Below are 15,978 nucleotides of genomic sequence, written 5' to 3'. Positions count from 1 at the left end.
ACAGTAAAAAGGGACTGGATCACATTCAAAGGTGCTGCAGATGATGTTCTCAGATAAGGGTTGACTCATCTGGGAATGTCAGCAGTGTGAAAGGTTGTCAAGAACATCATTTTGTTGCACATTATACTGGAAATTGTCGTTTTCAATCACAAAATGTGTTTAAATGTCTCTCCAATGGAAGGGGTGGTTTTTTTCCTCCTGAGGTTTTTTTCATATTGATAGCTAGTGACAGCATGTCTAATATGTTTATCTTGGCCAACCATAAGAAAACTGCATGAATTCTACACTGGTTGTTGCAGTTCTGACCAACATCACAAAGGCATCAAGAGAGGGAGTGAGATATGTGTAAGAGGGGTATGATAACCTTACCATCATGTAACATGGCCCTGGTGGCACAGGGCAGAATTGGGGTGACATTTCATGTCAATGCTTAAACCTCACATGAATATCTGAGCTCTGGCCTTGCTGTTCGAAGCATTGCCAAATCTGAGGGTGATCTTCCAAGGTGCCACACTTATGCACCATTGCAGAGGAAGGTTTTAGGGACCTTTGAGTCAAATTTCACACTTCTGCATAACAATGGGAAATATCACAGGGTTTTGAAAACATGCTCTGCTAATTCCTTTGTGCAGCTTACTTTGCATTTAAGGACCTTGTCTACAAATAAATTAGGGAGCAGCTGCAGGAACTGGAATGGTCCCACCCTATGACACCCTTTCATTGGGCTGCATGGAAGAAGTACTCCTCAACATCCAGATGCAGCTCCTCCCTCCCCCTGTGGCTTTGTACAGGTTAAGCAATAACATCTTTGTGCTCTGAGCGTGTGGTAAGCAAAAAATTCTCTAATTCCTGCAACAGTGTAACTCCAATTCCCAAACTTCAATTCATCTAGTGCTTTTCCAAGTCCTTGACATTGACCATCATGTCATGAAAGTTCATATCCAAACCTCACTAAATATAAAACCCACCAACAAGCAACAAGACTTTGCATCCTCCTACCTCTGTACTAAATATACATTAAGATGCCCCTTTTTTAGCTACATTTTTACTCTCTCTCTCTCTCTCTCTCTCTCATTCTCTTGATGCTTCCCTGTTTCCTTTTCCAATTTCATACTAGTTCTTCGCTGCACTCATCTCTTACTCATTATCCATATTTACTTCTTGCTCCCTCATCTATCAAATTTCTATTGAATGTATTATTTTTAGCCACTCTCTCTGACCTCCCCCCCTCCCCCCCCCCTCAATCCCCCAGTCTTTGTCTCCTCACATGCTTGACCCAACCTATCTTTCTTTCCTTCTTCCCTTCTTCAGGAAGGACTTAAGGAAAGCAGTTATCAATCTAAAGAAGACTATTTTGAACACCAAAGTACACTACTGGCCATTAAAATTGCTACACCAAGAAGAAATGCAGATGATAAACGGGTATTCATTGGACAAATATATTATACTAGAACTGACATGTGCTTACATTTTCACACAGTTTGGGTGCATAGATCCTGAGAAATCAGTACCCTGAACAACCACCTCTGGCCGTAATAACAGCCCTGATATGCATGGGCATTGAGTCAAACAGAGCTTGGATGGCGTGTACAGGTACATCTGCCCACGCAGCTTCAACATGATACCACAGTTCATCAATAGTAGTGACTGGCATATTGTGACGAGCCAGTTGCTCGGCCACCACTGAGCAGACATTTTCAATTGGTGAGAGATCTGGAGAATGTGCTGGCAGGGCAGCAGTCAAACATTTTCTGTATCCAGAAAGGCCTGTACAGGACCTGCAACATGCGGTCGTGCATTATCCTGCTGAAATGTCGGGTTTCGCAGGGATCGAATGAAGAGTGGAGCCATGGGTCGTAACGCATTTGAAATGTAATGTCTACTGTTCAAAGTGCCATCAATGCAAACAAGAGGTGACCGAGACGTGTAACCAGTGGCATCCCATACCATCATGCCGGGTGATATGCCAGTATGGTGATGACGAATACACGCTTCAAATGTGCGTTCACCATGATGTAGCCAAACACAGATGTGACCATCATGATGCTTTAAACAGAATCTGGATTCATCCGAAAAAATGACGTTTTGCCATTCGTGCACCCAGGTTTGTCGTTGAGTACACCATCGCAGGTGCTCCTGTCTGTGATGCATCGTCAAGGGTAACTGCAGCCATGGTCTCTGAGCTGATGGCCCATGCTGCTGCAAACATCATCGAACTGTTCAAGCAGATGGTTGTTGTCTTGCAAACGTCCCCATCTGTTGACTCAGGGATTGAGACGTGGCTGCATGATCCATTACAGACATGCAGATAAGATGCCTGTCATCTCAACTGCTAGTGATACGAGGCCATTGGGATCCAGCACAGCATTCTGTATTACCCTCCTGAACCCACCGATTCCATATTGTGCTAACAGTCGTTGGATCTTGATCAACACGAGCAGCAATGTCGCGATACGATAAACCATAATGGTGATAGGCGACAATCTGGCCTTTATCAAAGTTGGAAATGTGATGGTACACATTTCTCCTCCTTACACGAGGCATCACAACAACGTTTCACCAGGCAATGCCGGTCAACTGCTGTTTGTGTATGAGAAATCGGTTGGAAACTTTCCTCTTGTCAGCACGTTGTAGGTGTCGTCACCGGTGCCAACCTTGTGTGAATGCTCTGAAAAGTTAATCATTTGCATATCACAGCACCTTCTTCCTATTGGTTAAATTTTGCATCTGTAGCACGTCATCTTCATGGTGTAGCAATTTTAATGGCCAGTAGTGTACTTTACCAGGCATGGTTCTGTTGGAGGTAGTATGTTGTTGCCTTCTTTTGACCTTTGAACTGCATTATCCAGCCAGTTATGGGGAGACCTACAGTTTAATGTAGATCCCGAACCATGGTGGAGCTCAGCATTTTTCACATAAGACAATATTGCTAGAAGTGAATGAAGTTGTAAATTACAGTTAAAGTCCTATAACTGACCAGAGATCGATTCCAAGACCTTTGGATTTGTAGTCTGGCACTTGACCACTAAGCCACTGAACCAGATTGACCTTACACTTCCAAAAGCAATGCGTAATTTGTTCTTTTTCTTTCATTGGGCATGTATATCAGCAGTCTTAGAATTTCACCCTCTAAATGTATGTAGTGGCCAACCATCCTGTCTCCCTGTAATTTGCAGTTTTTTCAATCAATTTTCCTTTTGATATAAATAAATAAATAAATATTGTAAGACAAAACATGAAAGAGCATTTGGTTTGCTTGGATAACTATATTTTCTGAAAATACTGTGTAAGACAATAAAAATCAAGAAATTAGTTTAATATATTACTCGGTCTTTCACTTTTTAGGCTGGTGATACGGATACGATGTGATGCAGCTATAGCAAAAAGCTGCCTGGGGAAGAAATTTGGTTGTGATCCAGAGAGAGAGGCACCACATCTAATGAATGTGGCACACTCATTAGGACTAGAGATTGTGGGTGTCAGTTTCCATGTTGGTTCTGGCTGTGGTGACCCACCTATTTATCACAAAGCTATTGCAGCATCCCGAAAGGTTTTTGACCATGGGGTGTTTCTGGGTTTCTCCATGAAACTAATTGATATTGGTGGTGGTTTTCCTGGTGAAAAGGGTTGTTCTTTAGACAAGGTAATATTATAAGTCTCTTACTTGTTAGAGAACTTCTTGGTTTATGGAAACCTTGCATAATTTTTTTTCTACAATAAGTAAAAAATACTTGCAAAAGCTTATTTTGTATTTCCTGTATACACAGTGTTGTTTGCTATATTTCAAGCATACATACATTTTTTTTGGACCTCATTCTGAAGTAGAACTTTCACATATAAAGAAATTCACTACACAGTGTTGTGTAACATATAATTTTTCTTTCAATTTTACAGATAGCAGAGGTGGTGAATAATGCTCTGGAAGAATTCTTTCCTGATTGTGGCACACAAGTTATAGCAGAACCAGGGCGCTTTTATGTTGCTTCTGCTTACACACTTGCTGCAAATGTCCACTCCAAAAGAGAGCTTAGTAATGTAAAGGATGGATCCATAACGTCAGTCATATACTATATAAATGATGGAGTATATGGTAGTTTTAACTTCATATTGTATGCACCTGCAAAAGTGACACCAATTCCTCTTAAAGTAAGTTTGGTACAGTTTTTGCATAATTATTATCATTAATATTGTGTGAAATGGGTAAATCACATCTTATAATTTCCCTATGCTGCTTCTTGAAAATAAGGAGCAAATTAAAATGAATGAAAAGAAACTGTGCTCTAAGTAAATTAAAAATTATTCACTGCTTCTTTCATTTCAGCTTCTTCTTGCCATGCTAATAGTCTGTTTCAGAGTTATGCATTTACATTAGTTATCTTCACTTCAAATTTTATTAATATATCACTTAGCAACAACGTATGTAATCATTCAGATCAAATATATTTTAACTGGAATTACTTTTAATTTGAACTACTTCTGTTTCAGTTCTCAATGCACACCAGAATCATTTAGTTATTTGTTTTGTAAATGCATACATAATAAATACAGTGCATGTCATAATGGAAAATTGAGGTCCCATCTGTGTTACTTCATCATACTGGGATTGTATTTATGCCTCACTGAAAATGTGGGCTTAATTTGACAATCAGGCATTTTCCAAAGAATAATAATATGGCACTATAGCAAAATAGTGTGTAAAAACTTTTATCATATTCTGTGGGTAGTATTACTGCTTTTCAAGATCTGTTATACACATATATATGCATTGTGTTCTTCTTTATAAAATACATTTGTTTGTGTAATTAATGGTTTGGTGTACGAAATGGCTTGTAACTGGAACAGTCATTTCTAATTAAAGCTATTTCAGCAGCTTGCATGCTGTGTTTCTTAAGTCTAACTGCTCAGTGTACTGTAATGAGTGCACATGGAATGTAATGTTGTGTTTCTTATGTTGTTGCTGCTGCCATCATTATTGTTGTGTTGTTGTTGATGATGATAGTGATGAAGAGAAAACATGTAACATAGTCCACTACTCTTAAATAGCACACAACTTAATGTTCTTGCCCAACAGATTTATTATGGTCAACATTATCAGAAGCTTTCACTTTATAATGCAGTACAATTTTTTATTGACAGTGCATATGATTCTCTTTCTTCAGCTGAATCTAATTCTAGCTCACCAGGAACCTTGTGCTCTGTAAGTCACTGCAAAATGTGTAGCAAAGGTTACTTTTACTTCTCTACTATACAGAGTGAGTCACTAACTATTGCCACCCAGAATAACTCCGGAAGTATGATAGTAGCTGAAAAATTTGTGGGACAAATGTTACATAGGACAATGGGGGCCATAATATGACTTTGGTTTTTTGTTGCTAGGTGGGGTGGCATCAGAGATATGAAGATCAACTTTGTTTCTCTTTTTTTAAATAGGATGGTATAGTTTGGTACTTATTTTCTGATAAGGGCTATTGAAAGGAATCCAATGATGTGTAACGGTAAGGTCTTAGAAGGCCAGCGGTCACAAAGGTGGCATGAGCGTCAATTTACAGAAGGTGTTCGAAGTGATGACCATTGGTATCATTGCACTGCTTCAATCTTCTTATCATGGATTGAGTGGGTATTCCTTGTCATTTTGGCACTTATCAAAGCACATGCTCTGACAGTTCTCTCTCATATATCGTGCAAATAGTAAATATTCACCGAATACGACATATCCATCTAATGTGCCATTGCCATGTAAACACCATTCGATGGTTTCACAATACGACACTAATGGGAATGGCAAGACTAGTATCATTGAATCAAGCGAATGTGAATGATGTATTCCTTCAAAGAACAAGTCGATATCCTTGTCATTTATGGAGAATGCCAACGAAATTCAGTGAGAGCTAGAGACTTATACACTGAAAGATATCCTCAATATACTCCCCCTTCAAGTCATACATTTAAATATGTGTATGATAAAGTGAGAACAACTGGATCTTTAATGCATCGGAAACATATCCAGCAAAGGAAAGCTACTAACAAGGAAACGGAAATTGGTACTCTTGCCACTGTGGTTTGAGATTCTTGTGTTAGTTCACATCAAATTGCAAGGGAATCTGGCGTGAGCTAGAGTAGTGTTGTTCACGTTTTGCATCGCCATTAATGTCAAGCTTACCATTTCAGTCAGCATGAAGAATTATCTGGTACGGATTGTATGCGTCACATTGAATTCTGCCGATGGGCTCGACATCAGATTCATACGGATGACACATTTATTAATCTGATTTTATTTACTAATGAGGCTACATTCACAAACTATGAAAATGTTATTTACATAACATGCATTATTGGGTAACTGAAAATCCATGTTGGCTGTGGCAAGTTGCACACCAAAAACCTTGGTTGGTGAATGTATGGTGAGGGATTCGGAGGACAGAATTATAGGCCCTTATTTCATTGAAGGAAATCTTAATGGTAGGAAGTGCGCCACATTCCTCCAAGAAACATTAGGTCTGTTATTGGAAGAAATACCTTTAGGAACAAGGAACAGAATGTGATATCAACATGATGGGTGTCTGGCATATTTTTTTCTGATGGCTAGAAATGAGCTGCAGAGACAGTTCCCAAATCATTGGATTGGACATGGAGGAGATGTGTCATGGCCGGCTTGTTCAGACTTGATGTCTCTGGATTTTTTCTTGTGGGGATTCATAAAAGACATTGTTTATAAAGAATTCCCAAGTAAATCGGAAGATATGCAAGAAAGAATTGTCAGAGCATGTGCTTCAATAAGTGCCGATGTGATAAGAAAAACCAATCAATCCATGATAAGAGGATTGCAGCTCTGCATTGATACCAATGGTCATCACTTTGAACATCTTCTGTAAATTGCCGTTCATGCCACCTTTGTGACCTTCATTGACCTACAAAGACCTTACTGTTACACATCATTGGATTCATCTGATAGCTGTTACCAGAAAATGAGTACCAGACTATAGGATCCCATTTAAAAAAAACCAAGCTGATCTTGATATCTCTTAAATGACCCAACCTAGCAATGAAAAACCAACATCATATTAAGGCCCCCATTGTCCAATGAACTTTTGTCCCACAAACTTTTGAGCTCCTACCATATTTTTGGAGTTATTCTTGATGGCAATAGTTAGCAACTCACCCCGTATATTATATTTTCATGCTGTTCCAATCATAGAGAAAGTGTAAAAAGAATAATAGATTATATAGGACTGTAATTAGCCTCATCTTATTTTAAAGATCCTTACAAGGGTGTAATATGTAGTGAGTCTCAAGACATTCCTAAGTTCTTTGCAGAGAATGACTTCTGAAAATTTTTTGAGTGTATTTTCAACAGGTAATAAGCATTTTTCTCTGACTATCTGATAGTTTACATATCCTGTTATCATAATGTGCAATTGATCCCAACATACTTATATATGGTTAAAGACTGTTTTGGTGCATGTCACACAAGTGGTTAATAAGAAACTTATTTCATTATACAGCTGCAGTTTACTATTATTTTGCCAATACTATCAATGAATCAAAATGACCTACCTTTACCTACAATAGAACAATGTGATCAATCCATCCAAATGTTAATTCTCTCAGGTTTTTTCAACACTGATGCCAAGTTATCAGTATATTGTGAAACTTTAATACTACATAAAATCAGTCATACGTGCAGATGTGCACTGATTATGAGGGCACTGAAATGGAATGCCATAAAATTAGGTTGAAGTACTAAATTCTCTGATCTGATATTGCTTCACTGAAGATTATCACTACACAGTTCCTATGTTCAACCATTATGTGGATACAAGAATCACAGATATATAAATAAATGAACACTGAACTGAGGAAACAACTGACAGTTCCTGTTTGAGGAAGGTCAACTAGATGGTGGATCAATAAGATTTAATATTCAGTGCGTGGGAATACTCATTTCCTCAACAGTCTGTCACAGCTTGCTAAAACAATAGAACAGCACTTGCAATTGGGAAAAGGTGCACATCATCTCAACCTTTAAGAGGAGTCACAGAAGAGTTGTGTGAAATTACACCCTGTCTCTTTGATGTCAATATCTGGTAATATTATGATAAACTCTCGGTGCTCATGTATGATTACTTTTCTTGAGACCAAACACTCCTTATGGGTTCTGAATTTACTGATGATTTGAAACAAAGCTTCTTTTGTCCATTCAGAAGACCCAGAAGGCTGCAATTAGTGGAACCCAGATTAATGCAGTGTTGGTTGACTTCCAAAACGTTTTCAGTAAAGTTCTGCTCTGCCACCTAAACAAATTATATGCATGAACAGTCCACGGGTGTACTGCCGGTCCGTAGAGTCCAATAAGCACAATATTTCGGTGATCAGAGATGTCACCATCGTCAGGTGCGATGACAAACTGATCTCCTGAGGGCGGGCGGCCATCTTAAATCCCCTCCCCTCACGAGGCATTCTCTTGGTGGTCCGCACCCGCACGTCAATGGTTGGTTAGACACCGGTGATTGTATCTGTGGTGGCATCAGTGTAATTGCCTCATCTGCCCTAGTCACCCATTCATTTCATTTGATGAGCATCTTTTTAATTAGACTCAATGCTGGTTCCCATGCCCTGCTGAGGTTGTAGCCACAATCTAGGTTGATGAGTCCGTCCCTGGTACAAATTTCAATAGCCTCTCTAATGACGCTGTCCCAATGTGTCTGTGCCTAGACCCTGGTATGTTGGTAGTCCATTTCATGATTTTCAGACGAACAGTGCTCTGTAACCGCTGACTCATTGGGGTACCCAAGTCGAGTGTGCCTGTGATGTTCTCGGCAATGATCTTCAATGGTGCGCACTGTCTGTCCAATATAAGTTTTCCCACATTGATATGGAATCTGGTATATGCTGGCCTTCTGCAAACCAATATCATCTTTGACACTTCCCAATACTGCTCGCATTTTATTTGGTGGTCAACAGACAGTTCCTACTTGGTGTTTCCTCAATATTCATCCTGTTTTCCCTGATAGTGCACCACTACATGGTATATAGGCAGTGGCTATCTCTTTGTCTGTGACTTCTTCCATCTCCACATGCTGTACTGTAGAGGTGGGGTGGAGAGCGTGTCTGCTTTACCATACTGAGTACCCATTTTTCCGAACTACAGTTTTGAGGTGTTCCAGCTCTTGAGGCAGACTCTCTGCATCAGAGATGATGCACACCCTGTGCACCAGTGTTTTTAACACCCCATTCCTCTGTGGCAGCTATCCACTTGCAAATACAGGTTGGTGTACATTTTCTTCCTGTATGTCCGATGGCCCAGTGTGCCATCTGCTCTTCTTTTGACCATGACATCCAGGAATGGTAATCTTCCTTCTGCTTCAGTCTCCATAGCGAATTTGATGTTTGGATGTATGGAGTTCGGGTGTGTAAGGAAGTCTAAGAGCTTGTCTCTTCAATGGGGCCAGATCACAAATGTGTCAAAAAAATGGCTCTGAGCACTATGAGACTCAACTGCTGTGGTCATAAGTCCCCTAGAACTTAGAACTACTTAAACCTAACTAACCTAAGGACAGCACACAACACCCAGCCATCACGAGGCAGAGAAAATCCCTGACCCCGCCGGGAATCGAACCCGGGAACCCGGGCGTGGGAAGCGAGAACGCTACCGCACGACCACGAGATGCGGGCACAAATGTGTCATCCACATAACGTAGAAAACAAGTAAGTTTCCATTTGGATGATGCCAAAGCTTCCTCTTCGAAGTACTCCCATATAGAAATTTGCGACCACAGGCGAGAGTCGGCTCCTCATTGCGACTCCTTCTGTTTCTTCATAGTAATCTCCATTAAAATGGAAATACATGGAGGTCAGAACATGCTTGAAAAGGTCAGTCGTCTTCTCGTCAAATTTCTGTGCAGTAAGCTAAACTGACTATCAAAGGGGTACACTGGTAAATAATGAAACAACATAAAAACTCACCAGGATATCTGAGTCTTTCAGCTGTAAGTCTCCCTATAACTGTCTGGATAAGGCAGTTCAAAGGTTGAATGTAGGCAACAACACACCTGATTTCCATACATCCGAACATCAAATTCACTATGGAGACCAAAGCAGAAGGAAGATTATATGTTATATGTAATATATAATAACTGAAATATTATAAGATGATCTCCATTTGTGGAATGCCGGCATATACCAGATTCTGTGCCAATGTGGGAAGATATATTGGACCGACAGTGCACCCCATCAAAGATCATTGCTGAGAACATCAGAGGAACACTCGATTTGGGTATCCCAACAAGCGGTCACAGAGCACTGTTTGTCTCTAAATCACGAAATGGATTACCAACATACCAGGGTCTTGGCACAGACATCTAAATACTGGGACAGCTTCGTTAGAGGGGCTATCGAAATTTGTACCAGGGATAGACTCATCAACCACGATTGCGGCTACAATCTCAGCAGGGCATTGGAACCAGCATTGAGTCTAATTAAAAAGATGCTCAGCAAAGGAAATGAACAGGTGACTAGGGCGGATGAGGCAATTACACCAACGCCACCACAGACGCCGACGCCATTTTCTCACTGACCGCTGATGTGTGGGTGCGGACCACTGAGAGAATGCCTCACAAGGGGAGGGGATTTAATACAGCCACCCACCCTCAGGAGCTCAGTATGTCAGTGTACCTGACGATGGCAACATGTCTGATCACTGAAATATTGTGCCCATTGGACACTATGGACCAGCAGTACACCCGTGGACAATTTGAGCAAGATATACGCTGGGAGAAACTGAAGAAACACATCAAATTATATGCACATAGAAGATTGGAGCAGATGTGTAACTTTATTGAAAACTTCCTATTAGGGAGAATCTACTCCGCTATTCATAATCCAGGTATGCCATTGTAATATCCTCTTTGTTTCTCATCCAATATTTTGTAATAGGGTCACTAGCCTCATTTCACATTAAAAATCCCATGAGACAAAGGTTGTCAATGTTGAAAACTTTGTTATGCTCTTGTATTGTTTGTGTCTAGAACATTCATGGTTCTTTTATTGTGTCAGTGAGGTACTGGGAGTTATCAGTTCAATACAATTGGCCACAACAAAACATATAAAAACATCTAAAGCAACCAAAATAATGCTCTCTCCACTGCAAAGAAAACACATGAACTGAATTGGAACTACAAAATAGTGCTTATTTAATTTCAGTTAGTTAGCAAATATTGTAAAAGAAGTTTTCACCATATTTAAAATTATTTGCAATGTTAGGGTACTGGTAGTATACATCTGAGTGATACTGCACCGCTATCCAGTCTGCTACCAAAAACTCAGTAAGCTATTTTCGCTGATGTCTGCTGTTCACTTCTTTACTGCTATATCAATCCATCAATCTGAATACCTAATTATTTTTCATGCAGACACACTTTTCTGATACAGATGAAATAGTTCAGTGGTTTACTGTTTTGACAGTCTAATTACTGGTGACTGCCTAAGCCTATATTCATTCATTACAGCACCTGCACCATATCCTGTTCCCTCATCATTCACATAGTCTGATGCAGACTGTATTTTTTCCAACCAGGATGCAGGAGAGCAGTAGCACAGCCATGCACAGTATTTTTATTCATTCTTCATTACTAGATGGGCATTCTGTTAGTAAAAAGGTGAATGGCCTTTCAGACCATGATGCACAAACTTTAACACCAAAAGGTTTTTGTACTCAAACAAATGTTGTATATAATTACAAACTATGTAGAAAAACTAATCCAATGGCCATGGAGAGTTTTTTAAACCTGCTTAAGGAACAAGAGTGGCAGGATGTTTGTAGTACCAAAAACATAGATGACAAATATAATGCATTCTTTAACATATTTTCGATGCTCTTTGAGAGTTGCTTTTCATTAGAACATTCTGAACAGGGTACTAGAGTAAAAGATGGCCTGGGTGGCTGACTAGTGGGATAAGGATAGAATGTAAAATAAAGTGGGTATTATAGAAAAATGTAGAAGTAGTCACAATCAAGCTACAGTAGCCCATTTCAAACAGTATTGTAAGGTGATTAAAATTGTTATTAGGAAGCAAAGAGTATGTGGTGTGCAAGTAGAATAGCTTATTGCCAGAATAAAGTTAAAACCATATGGTCAGTTGTGCGGGAAGTGTCTGGTCCGCAGCACAAGTTCGACAATAAAAAGTCAGTTCATAATAAAAATATTTATGTTACTGATAATTCAGATATATGTACAGTATTTAACACTCATTTGCTAAGCATTGCTGGTGAATTAAACAAAAACTTAATTTCTACAGGGAATCATATAACTCTCTTGGAAAATGTCTTTCTGAGACAGATGTCGGAAATGCTTCTCTGTGATACTGACAGGGATGAGACTGAGTCAGTAATTAAATCACTGAAGACTAGGGACTCTCATGGATATTATGGAGAGTGTAGCAGAATATTAAAGCACTTTGCTGCATGTGTTAGCCCTGTGCTTAGTTATATTTGCAATTTTTCCTTTACGAATGGTCAGTTTCCTAAACAATTAAAGTATTCAGTAGTAAAGCCATTTTTTTAGATGGGAGAACAGGATAATGTAGACAATTTTAGACCTATTTCTATGCCATAAGTGTGTACTAATGTTATTGAAAAGGCTGTGTATGTCAGGGTAATTGATGATTTTCTATCACATAATTTGCTATCAAATGTACAGTTCGGCCTTACAAGTGTTTTAACAACTGAATACGCTATGTTTCATTTTCCCTGTGAGGTACTGGATGAATTAACAAAAGGTTTTGAATGCTAGGCATCTTTTTTGTTTTAACTTAGGTGTGACTGTGTTGGTCACAAAATATTTCCTTAGAAACTGGGCCATTATGGAATATGGGGAGTAGCTCACAATTGGTTCACCTCTTGCTTTAACAATGGACAGCAAAAGGTCGTGATTCACAATGTTGAGAATGGCTGTGAAGTGGAATCTGAATGGGGTATGGTCAAATGTAGTGTTCTCGAGGGATCAATGCTTAGACCACTGCTGTTCCGTATTTATATAAATGATATGCCCTCTAGTATTATAGATAATTCAAAAATATTTCTGTTTGCTGATGACAGTAACTTGGTAGTAAAGGATGCTGTGTGCAATGTTGGCTCTGTTTCAAATAGTGCAGTTCATGTAATAAGTTCATGCCTTGTACAAAATAAACTAAGCTTCGCAGAAGAGCTTCTGTAAAGTCTGGAAGGTAGGAGACGAGGTACTGGCAGAAGTAAAGCTGTGAGGACGGGGCGTGAGTCGTGCTTGGGTAGCTCAGTTGGTAGGGCACTTTCCCGCAAAAGGCAAAGGTCCCAAGTTCGAGTCTCAGTCTGGCACACAGTTTTAATCTGCCAGGAAGTTTCGCGTGTTAAGTGTCTTACCCACAAGGAAAGTGACATAGTGGTTGCAGCTTAGTTTGCAGATCACATACCTACTTTCACAGGTAGCCCTATCATTGATCGGGTAGGAGGTGCTTGTGACAAGATGGGAGTGGGTGCTAGGGAGAAGATGTATATGACCGGTCTTGCGTCTAGGTCTATTACAGGGATGTGAACCATGAGACATGAGGCAATGGATTGGGAGCAGAGGTGGAGTATTCATCAACAAAAATAATGCATAGATTTGGTGTGCAGTAGAATAACACTGTAAGAGGGATGGTGAGGATAGTGGGCATGATATTTCTCATTTCAGATCATGACAAGTGGTGGGCAGCAGAATACCACTGTTGGATAGTTGGGGAGGAAAGTAGGGAGTATATTCCTCATTTCGGGACATGACGAGATGTGGTCTAAATCTGGTGGAGAATGAGATTCAGTTTCTCCAGTCATGGGTGACACTGAATCACAAGAGGAATACTCCTTTGTGGCTGGACACTGGGGATGTGGGTAGTGGTGAGCGACTCAAGAGACAAGCCAGAGGAGATCTGTTTCTGGACAAGGTTAAGAAGGCAACTTTCATCTCTGGTGTGCTTAGTGAGAGTCTTGGTAGTGACAGGGACTGCTTGTCACTACAGATGGAACGACCTTAAGTGGCTAGGCTGTATGGAGGGCACGTTTTGGTATGGAATGGATGGTAGCTCTTGAAGTGAAGGTGTTATTGGTGGATTGCAGGTTTGATGTGGAGAGAGGAACTGATGTAGACATCCTTGAGGTAAAGATCAACATCAAGGAAGGTGGATTGTTGGATTGAGGAAGACCAGGTGAACTGAATGGTGGAGAAGGTGTTGAGGATCTAGAGGAATGTGTATAGGGTGCCCTCACCATCAATCCAGATCATAGAGATGTCATCAACGAATCTGAACCAGTTGAGGGGTTTGGGATTTTGGTTGGTCGGGAAGGATTCCTCTAGGTGTCCCTTGAATGGATTGACATAGGAGGATGCCATGTGGCTGCTCGTTGCCATACTATGGATTTGTTTGTAAGTGTGCCTTCAAAGGAGAAGTAATTTTGGGCGATGATATACCCCATGATAATGGTGATCGTGAAGTCATGGTCAGCCTTGACATGGCTTCTCTATTTTGAAGGTACCAGTGGAAGACACATTAAAACTGTTGGCCACTCATTTTTCCCCTGAAAATTTGAAGTTATTATTTCACACTTTGATTATCACTTACTTATTGTATGATAAAGATTATTATGAAATGACTACAAAAACCATGAGTTCACAACTGTCACCAGCTATAGCTAATTTTCTCATGGAGGATTTTGAAGAACAAATGCTGAGCAGTGCTCTCTTCCAGCTATCCTGCTTCTTCAGATACGTTGACGACAGATTTTTAATCTTGCCACATGGTATTGAGGTGCTGCAGCAGTTTGTTGATTATTTGTGTGGTGTATATCCTAACACAAGTTTTGCAGAGCAGGTGGACAAAGACAGGAAGTTACCTTTTTTTAGATGTGTTGGTCAAAAATAAGTCAGATGGATGACTCAGCCATCCTGTGTACAGGAGACTGACACATACAGATCTGTATCTTAGTGGACATAGCTTTCACCATCCAGTTCATAAAAGAGCTATGCTGAACATCTTACTATACAGACAAGGACCACACCAGCTCTAAGATTAATTATATGATGACAGTGTTCAGAAGGAATGCATTATCTGTCCATGATATTAGATCAGTTGAGGAAACCAAGACACAATACCATTCAAAGAAGCCAACAGGACTTCCACATAGTGTGGTTTCCATTTTGCAGTGCAACAACTGGCAAGATAGGTAGATTCCTATTCAGACAACGAATCAGAAAAATCTTCCAGCCATCCAGAAAAATTAAAGAAATATTGTGACCAGTCAAGGGTAAACTGTGCCTGAGAGTGTCAGGAATTTATAACATTCCTTGCAAATGTGGCAAAAGTTATGTCGGCCGGTCTGTACAGATTGTTGCTGATTGCTGTGTTGAGTATCACCATAACTTTAAATGCAGGCATTTGGATAAATCAGTGGTAGAGCACAGCCTGTTATATACATGCAAGATTTTATTTGAACAAACAAGAATACTTGCTGAAACATCAAGCTGTCGGGACTCAGTGATCAGGAAAGCAATTGAAATTAGACATAGTGAAAACAGCTTCAATAGAGACGCAGGCTATGCACTGTGAAATGCATGGAAGCCTGAAATTGATAAGGAAAGAGTGCAGAGGAAGACTTCCGTGGCTGATGTGGGGATTGGCACTGGAAACCAATGCGAAATAAAAGTGCAAACAAAGTCTAAGGGTGTAGAGGGTGGCAATGCAGTATAAAAATGGGATACTCAGCAGTTCACAACAGTCAGCCTTAGTCCATGATGATGATGATGGTGATGATGAAGGCAATCACCAAAAGTTTGAAATTTTATCAAAATTTGATGTGGCAGCTACACCATGAACTGCAAGGGTTCTGCCATAGCCATAGCTAAACTAACATATTTCATTAATTCTAGGCAGTTGATTTTCCAGTTAATGCTGTAACATATCTATAGTCCTAAAACA

The 15,978-nt window shown here is 40.0% G+C and overlaps 1 protein-coding gene across 1 annotated transcript in view; it reads left to right on the top strand.

Annotated features, from left to right (window-relative positions):
* LOC124619510 (ornithine decarboxylase 1-like) overlaps positions 1-15,978 on the top strand; it is a 206,702-nt gene that overhangs the window by 164,920 nt on the left and 25,804 nt on the right. The window contains exons 6-7 of the mRNA XM_047145956.1: positions 3,346-3,643; positions 3,895-4,109. Of these exons, the coding sequence (XP_047001912.1) occupies positions 3,346-3,643; positions 3,895-4,109 (513 nt within the window). The remainder of the gene's footprint in view (positions 1-3,345; positions 3,644-3,894; positions 4,110-15,978) is intronic.

This window comes from Schistocerca americana, chromosome 6, assembly GCF_021461395.2.
Source record: "Schistocerca americana isolate TAMUIC-IGC-003095 chromosome 6, iqSchAmer2.1, whole genome shotgun sequence".
Lineage (NCBI taxonomy): Eukaryota > Metazoa > Arthropoda > Insecta > Orthoptera > Acrididae > Schistocerca > Schistocerca americana.
This window is presented reverse-complemented; position numbering and strand designations above follow the sequence as displayed.